General features: G+C 37.6%; 1 protein-coding gene across 1 annotated transcript in view; it reads left to right on the top strand.

Moving 5' to 3' along the window:
* Window positions 1-8,194, top strand: part of IPMK (inositol polyphosphate multikinase) — an 84,028-nt gene that overhangs the window by 38,233 nt on the left and 37,601 nt on the right. The window contains exon 3 of the mRNA XM_007958839.2: window positions 5,077-5,173. Coding sequence (XP_007957030.1) covers window positions 5,077-5,173 — 97 coding nt within the window. The remainder of the gene's footprint in view (window positions 1-5,076; window positions 5,174-8,194) is intronic.

The raw sequence follows: 8,194 nt of genomic DNA, 5'->3' as shown, positions 1-8,194 counted from the left end.
ACTGCCTCGGAAACCCAAGGAGGGGTCGCTGTGAGTCGGGTTTGACTCGACGGCACATAACAACAACAACAACAGAGTTTATATAGAAAGACAAAAGATCCAGAATAGCCAAAATAATACCGAAGAAGAATAGAGTTGGAAGTCTGACATTATTCAGTGTCTAGACTTACTATAAAGTTACTGTGATCAAGAAATAGGGTATTGGTGAAAGAACGACAAATAGATCGGTTGAACAAAACAGAGAGCCCAGAAAATATTGTCAGCTGATTTTTGACAAAGTAGCAAAGCCAATTCAATGGAGAAAGGATAGTCTTTTCAGCAAATGGTACAAGAACAACTGGTCATCCACATGCAAAATATGAACCTAGACACAGAACTTACATCTTTTATAAACATTAACTCAAAATGGATTATAATCTTTGTCTTAGTTATCTGTTGTTGTTGTTGTTGTTTGCCATCGAGTCGGCCCGACTCATAGCAACCCCTCCTTGGGTTTCTGAGGTAGTATCACTACGGAAGTAGATTGCCCTATCGTCCTTCCGAGGAGTGGGTGGTGGGTTTATCCTCTCACAGTTCAGAAGGTTCTAAGTCCAAATATAGGGAACCAACACTAGGAGAAGGAGTTCTGGTAGCATAGTGCCTAAGACATTTGACTGCTAACCAGAAGGCTGGCAGTTCAAACCCACCAGCCACTCCTCGGAAGGATGATTGGTCAATCTACTTCCATAGTGATATCACCTTGGAAACCCAAGGAGGGGTTGCTGTGAGTTGGGGCCAACTCGATGGCACATAACAACAACAACACTCTAGGAGCTTTTGCTTTCTGTCAGCTTTAGGGGAAGGTCTTGTCTCATTTCACATCTGTGGGCCCAGCATTCCTTGGAGATCTCTATGTGTCTTGACATCAGTCTTCCCCTGGATCTGGGAGTGCTCAGCACAGGTACCTCAAAAGGAGCTCTGCTCCCAGCTCTTTTTGCTTGGTGGTAGTAGGTCTCTTTCTCTGCTCACTTTTTTCTCCTTTTATATCTCGTAAGACAAAAGGTGATGGGTCTTGTTTTCTTATCCAGTCTGCAGCTTTCTGTCTCTTAAGTGGTATATTTAATCAATTTACATTCAGTGTAATTATCAACAAGTATGAATTTATTGCTCTCATTTTGTTATGTATTTTTTCATGATGTTGCTAATTTCTTTGTTTCGTGTAATTTTCTGTGCTGAGCTCATTTTGTTTATGAATTTTGTTATCATTTCCTTTGTTGCTGTTGTTTTAGTATTTGCTAAGTATTTGTACCTGTCCTCTTTCTTTAGTTTGATGCAAAGTTTTTTTTATTTTTTGAGATTACCCTGGGATTTATACTTTTCTTTCCAGGTTTAGAACAGTTTCTTCTATCTCGCAATTGTCTTGACTTCCTCAGCATTTGGAAGTTCTGGACCTGCACAATTTATTCTCTCTTCAGTTTGTAGTTGTCCTCATTTACCAATTGATGTCTCTGGTTCCCTGTTTACAGTTTCATGAGGTTATTTTACTTTGGATACTTCTATGGCTAGTTGGTTTCTGGGTTATATAGTCATGTGTGTTAATCATCAGTTGTCTGTTGTTGTTGGTTCTCTGTCTGAAGGACTCTCTTTAGCATCTCTTGTATGGTTGGTTTGGTTTTTATCAAGTTTTCTTGTGCTAATTTCACCACCATATTTGAAGGACAGTTTTGCTGTGTATATAATTCTTGGTTGGCAGGTTTTTTCTTTCAGGGTTTTATATATATCAGTCCATTGTCTTCTTGCCTGCATGGTTGCTGCTGAGCAAGTAGAGTTTAGTCTTATTGGTTGCCCTTTGTAGGTAACTTTTTTCTCATGCTGCTTTCAGGATTCTTTCTTTGTCTTTGGTTTTGGTGAGTTTGATGATGCTCTGTCTTGGTGATTTTCTTTTGGGATCTATCATTGAACTTCCTGAATGGTTGTCTTTCATCATGTTAGGGAAATTTTCTTCTAACAAATCTTAGACAGTTTCTCTGTGATTTTATAGTTTCTTCCTGTTCTGGAATTTTGATTACACATAGATTATTCTTCTTGATGGTATCCCACATGAATCTTAGGCTTTCTTCATTTTGTTTTATCCTTTTTATGATTGATCCCTTAACAAAGCAGTATTGAGGGATTTGTCTTCAATCTCATTAATTATGTCTTCCATTGATTTGGTTCTACTCCTTTGCCTATTCAATGTGTTATCAGTTTCTGAACTCTTAGTATTAATCTTCTGGATTTCTATTTGTTTTTGTATTGTTTCTAATTTTTTTGTTTATTTTGTCAGTTTTTTCTTGTATTGTTTTCCTAAATTGTTCTAGAGTTTTTCTGTGTTTTCCATAATTTTATCAGTGTTTTCCTTGATCCATCTTTCAATCCATTGAAGGTACCTAAATATAATTCTTTTGAATTCCTTATCAGGGAGTTCCAATGTTGCTTCTTCCTCAGGGATATTTTCTGGGTCTGTCCATTGGTCCTTTCTTTGTACTACTTTATCTTCTTTGCGTGGACTGGGATGGTCAGTTGTCTCTGAGACATTGTGATGTAGTTGTTGTTGTTGTTATGTGCTGTTGAGTTGGACCCGACTCATAGCGACCCCTCCTTGGGTTGCCGAGGCAGGATCACTACGGAAGTAGATTGCCCAGCCTTCCTTCCCGGGGGGTGGGCTGGTGGGTTTGAACCACCTGGTGATGTGATTCACCCAAGATTTTTTTCTTTTTTTTTTTTTTTGATATATCTGTGTGGTCAGGGTACTATGCTTCTCTACTGAATAGCTGGCAGCACTCAGGCACTTACCACCTGTCTCCTGGTGGGTATGATAGAGAATGAGAGTATATACACAGGTCTCTGTTAGCTGTTTGTGAAGAACAGTTGAGGGTGAGTTGGGCTGGTATTGGCCACCATCTGTCATTGGCCAGTTGGTGCAGAACCAAGTTGTAGCAGAACCAAGTTGTAGCTCTCAGTGGGTGCAGGAGGTGCAGGTGTGATTGGGTTGTGTGGGAATGGTTGCTATCTCCCACTCAGTTAGACCAAAAAAAAGAAAACCTAAAAAAATTAAAAGAATAAAAAACATAAACACATAGGAGCAATCGCACACATACACACAAAAAGCAATAAGAAGGGAACCAAGAAAAGGGAAGAGAAAAAACAAAGCAACCATGAACCGTGGACAGAATGAGGGGGAAAAAAAAGAAGGAAGAAGAATTAAAAGCATAATTTTAAAACAAATAAAAACAACACTGGGAGGAGGTGGAGGCATGGCAGGACACCCAGGCTCTGCCAGTGCACACAGACCAGGATGTAATTCATGATAGCCCAGAAGGTGGGTGAAGTCAGGGGATGGCCATACCTCTATTTACCAAGCAGGTATGGTGTGTAGAAGTAAGAAGGGGAATGTCACACTTTTCTACTCCTGGGGCTCCAGTATGGTTTTCCATGCTGTCCTTGGCACACGGAGCACATTCTTAGGTTGCTGCCCAGATCAGAATGCCATTGAATTTTCACTGTTGTTGTAAATACGAAATGTTGACTAATGAAATAGTTGATAAGTAAGGAAGGTGTGTACTTTGAAAAGTAGAATGTACAAAATTTGCATAAGAGAGGACGTATTTTTATTAAATTCAGCTTTATAGTTTAGGGTTGTTAACACATGATTTAAAAATAAATGTAAATTTATTTTTGCAAATATTCAAAATTTCTGTACTGTTTGCAAATTTTGTAAATGGCTGCACCCTCAGGAGAGCTGACAGTCCACAGGTCTGTTTGCCTCCTTTGCTGTTTTCCTTTCTAGTTGTCAGCCACCAATGCAGTTTCCTATGCAATCGCTGGTGAGAAGAGACGATTCTTAGGTTGCTGCCCAGATCGGAAAATCACTTGTAAATATGGCTGTGCTGTAAAGGCAGTTGACAGTCTGCAGCTCCATTTATCTCCTTATTCACAGTTTTCATTCACATTCTTCTACTTGTTATGTGCTGTAGAGTAGGACTTGACTCATAGTGACCCCTCCTTGGATTTCCGAGGCGATATCACTACAGAAGTAGATTGCCCAACCTTTTTTCTGAGAAGTGGCTGGTGGGTTTGAACACCAGCCTTCTGGTTAGCAGTCAAGTGCCTTAGGCACTATGCTACCAGAGCTCCCATTCTTCTGCTAGTTGGTACTTAATTTGTACTCTATCCTTCCCTTCAATGTTTACGGTTTCAGGATTATCTTTTGTATCTGTTTGAATTGGTTTCTCATTTGCTTGTTGCAGAAGGTCTCTGTAGCTTGTCTGCTCTTTCTGCTATCTTGCCCTAATGCTGATACTAAACTTTCATAAGTGTTTTACACCAGTAAACTTTGATTATCCTGGATATATAAGTAGGTCATATTTGGAGAGAGTTCATTGGATAAAACGACTTACAAGTAGTTTTTAAAACAAAAATATGTTCTTTTATTCCTCTTGTCGGGTAAAAGCTAGAATCTGGCTCTAGGATATCTAGAAATTCCTAGTGTCTTTTAGAATTATTAATGGTTATATGTCAAGGAATTAAATAAGCAATAATTTGAGTTATATTGTATTAAAGGATACTTTTTTAAAAAGTAAAACCATGACTTCCATATAGATAAAAAAAAGATTATGTGTGAAAGATTTTATTCAGCTCATAATTTAATAAAGGAGCCAAGCATATGTTAAAACTGTTCAGAAGAGAAGTGAAAAAAGTACAAATTTACACAGAATAAAAGAAAGCTGAAATAACTTTACAATGACCACTAAATTCCTCTCCCCCACCCCACCATAAGGTGTGGAGTGAAGGCATGTGAACTTCCACTGCCCAGAATTTATATGGACAAGAATTACTTTGTACTGCTATTATCTCCAGTTCACACAGTTGTAAAATAGTTCAAGGACAATGAAAGGCTAGAATCAGATAAGCAGGTGAAGGGTATTCTCTAAACAATACCTAGTTTTTCATTGGAGACACCCAGTAATCTTTTTGGCTTATTTGAAAAATGTGCAGGACAGTTACAAAACATTGTAAGAAACTAACATGCATTTGTTATATTTTCATTTGTTTCAGGTTTATGCTGCTGATTGTAGTGACAGTGTTCTTTTAGAGCTACGAAAATATTTGCCAAAATATTACGGCATCTGGTCACCTCCCACTGCACCAAATGGTAATCTTTCCTTAAATCCATCTTTTAGTTAATGAGAATGGCTTTTTAAAAGACTATGTAAAGTCATTTCTGGTATAAAATCACATACAATATATGTGTATTTTTGTCTCAAACCCTTTTCTACTTCATTAGATATAACTTACTAATACTTTTGTTTTTCAGAATTTTCTTAAACGATATATGTAAGTAAATGACCAATCTGTTGTAACTGATTTAAAGCATAGATATTAGTACTGCATTAATTTACAAATGTTCATTTTTCTAAATTTTTATGCAATTTCTTTTCCCATTTTGAGTAGAAAAAAAATCGAGAAATATTTTCTCTGTGTAACTTTCTTCCTATCTCCTATTCTACTCTCTCATTCCCTATTTCTGTGTTTGAAATTGCAGTCTTTTGAAAAACACTGGTAAGTTTCATCATTAGAGTCAAAATAATTGATGTAAGGGCACAACAATTCTTTCTCTTTACTTTAGTAAACACTGTATTTGAAGCAGTGTATGCCACTTTGAAGGTCTTTGTCAGAACAGACAGAATTTAATTCAACAAGCATTTGAGTATCTAACCATTCAAATTTGAATGGATTTAAGAATAACCCATAAGCTTGTTAAAATTCATACTTCTAGGCTTAATGCCGAGACGATCTGATTATACAAGTCTGTGATGTGCTTGTTAAATAAAAGACACATGTTTTTGTCAGCAGATAGCCTTTGAATCTTTTGAAAACCAGAAGAGAAAGGGGCTCTAGTTTGAGTATGTTCCTTTCCTCTTTATTTTGCTTTTGCTTGATGACAGTGTGTGCCAGTGAATCATGGTATCTCTTTTGGAATATCCTCAGTTAGAAAATAGTAAATTGATGGCGCCCTTAGGAATTTGGGATTTCCTGTACTTTAATTGTATGAAAAATATGGAATGAAGTTCTATTAACTCTCTTACTATTTAAAGATCCTTCAGTCCCAAACATATATGTCTAAGATTCAGATGAGCACATTGCCTAAGTATATTCACAAATCATTTTAATTGCTCTTTTGGTCTTCATTCTCTTCTTATTCATTTGAACACATGCTGTGGAGACATCTTTGCAAAAGAGATTTCCATTGTAAGATCTTTAGACTTCTTTTTCTTTTTCCCTTACATAGCACTTTTCAGGAATGTTACATATGAGAAAAAGGAAGAGAGGAGTTAAGATATCTAGATTCCAATTACTGTTCCTCAGTAAAGTGACACTAAATGATTAACATTGACTGCTGAGGATATTTGATTAGCAATCTAGATGTTTAAAAAGTTTATTTGGAAGGGTTAGACTAATTTAGCAAACAGCGTCGTTATACCCATTCCTCACTTATAAATACATTTAGGTTCCAAAGATCAGGTTGTTATGTGAAAATCAGCGTTATATGAAAATGGAGGATAATCACGTCAGATTACAAAATGGAGGATGACAACATCATTACATAACTATAAGTTACATTATTATATAACTGCCACATTACATTATTACATAACTGCCAAATTATACCATAGACAGCCAAACCACTGAGAATCATGGGCTAGCCAAGATGACACATAACCTTATGTGTTACTCCCACCTTGCACATCAACATCCATTGTTTCTACATGTATGTCATTTATATGCAAAATAGTTGATAGTAGATTTTTTCCTATTGTTGTAAATACGAAATGTCAGATAATGAAATAGTTGATAGGTAAGGAAGGTGTGTACTTTGAAAAGTAGAATATACAAAATTTGCATAAAAGAGGAAGTATTTTAATTAAATGCAGCTTTATAGTTTAGGATTATTAGCACATAACTTAAAAATAAATGTGAAGATTTACTACCAATCAACAATCTTTTTGACCTTTGTTTTGAACTATGCCACCCAAAAATATGTATTGATTTCTGGCCTCTGTACCTGTGGATGTGATCCTGTTTGGAAATAGGGTTTTTCTTTTGTTATATTCAAGAAGTCATGCCAGTATAGGGTGAATCCTTAACTTAATTACTTTTGAGTTCTAAAATGATCAGACTACACACAGATACACATGCAAGGGGACACACAAACACCATGTGAAGATCATCTATAAGCCAAGGAATGCCCTGGGCTACTGACAGTGAAGGAATTGACAAAGTTGAAACCCTGGGCTGGTTCTGGTAAGATGGCAGAATAGGCAGGAAGACTGCACAGACCCTCTTCAACAAAGAAAAGGGGAACCAATTAACACAGATACAGAAGATAATCCTGGACCCCTGGGCCTTGAAGGGAAGGATATACAAGTGGACTAAATTCCATCTAGCATGAAAACACCAAAAAAAGAGACCTGTGGAGCTGTGATCTGGCAGCGATCCTGAGCGATCATGATGGGACAGACAGCTTGGAGATTCCCGAGTGGTGGTAGGACCTAAGAATTAACCTAAAAATTGGCCTTGCTAGCCAGTGACTTCATGGAGGACTGCTCTAGTTGGAAGGGGAAGCAGTGAAGAGGAAGGCTGGCTGAGCTGTGGACTTTTGTCTGTCTGGAGCGTGCAGCCATTTTGAATGTTTACAAGCGGCTTGACCATTTTGGATATTTAAAGTGACAGCATTCTCCCAGATTCCAGGCACTTAAGAACAGGCTCCACTTGCCGGGAACCCCAAGGACATTCCAGACCCGGAGGACTGGAAAGGTGCGACATTCCCCTTTTGTTCTTATACCCCACACCATCTTGGTGAATGGAGGTGCGGCCATCCCTCACTCCCACCCTCTTTCTGGGCCGGCAGGAATTTTATCCCAGTCTGTGTGCTCGGATGGAGCCTGGGTGCCCTGCCCTGCTTTGCCCTGATTTCTTTTACTTTTTTCTGTTTTTCAGTTTGTTTTTGTCTGTTTTAAAACTACTATTGTTATTATTACTTTTGTCCTTTTTTGCTCTTATTCTTTATTTTTCCCCTCACAGGTTCTAGTTTTTAGCTTTTTTTCTTTTCCCTGTTCCTGGTTGCAATTTTTTTCTTTCTCATTGTTAACCCTGTTCCTTGTTTTTCTTTTTG

The sequence above is a fragment of the Orycteropus afer genome, unplaced genomic scaffold, assembly GCF_000298275.1.
Source record: "Orycteropus afer afer isolate SDZICR_OR568_19922 unplaced genomic scaffold, OryAfe1.0 scaffold00016, whole genome shotgun sequence".
Lineage (NCBI taxonomy): Eukaryota > Metazoa > Chordata > Mammalia > Tubulidentata > Orycteropodidae > Orycteropus > Orycteropus afer.
This window is presented reverse-complemented; position numbering and strand designations above follow the sequence as displayed.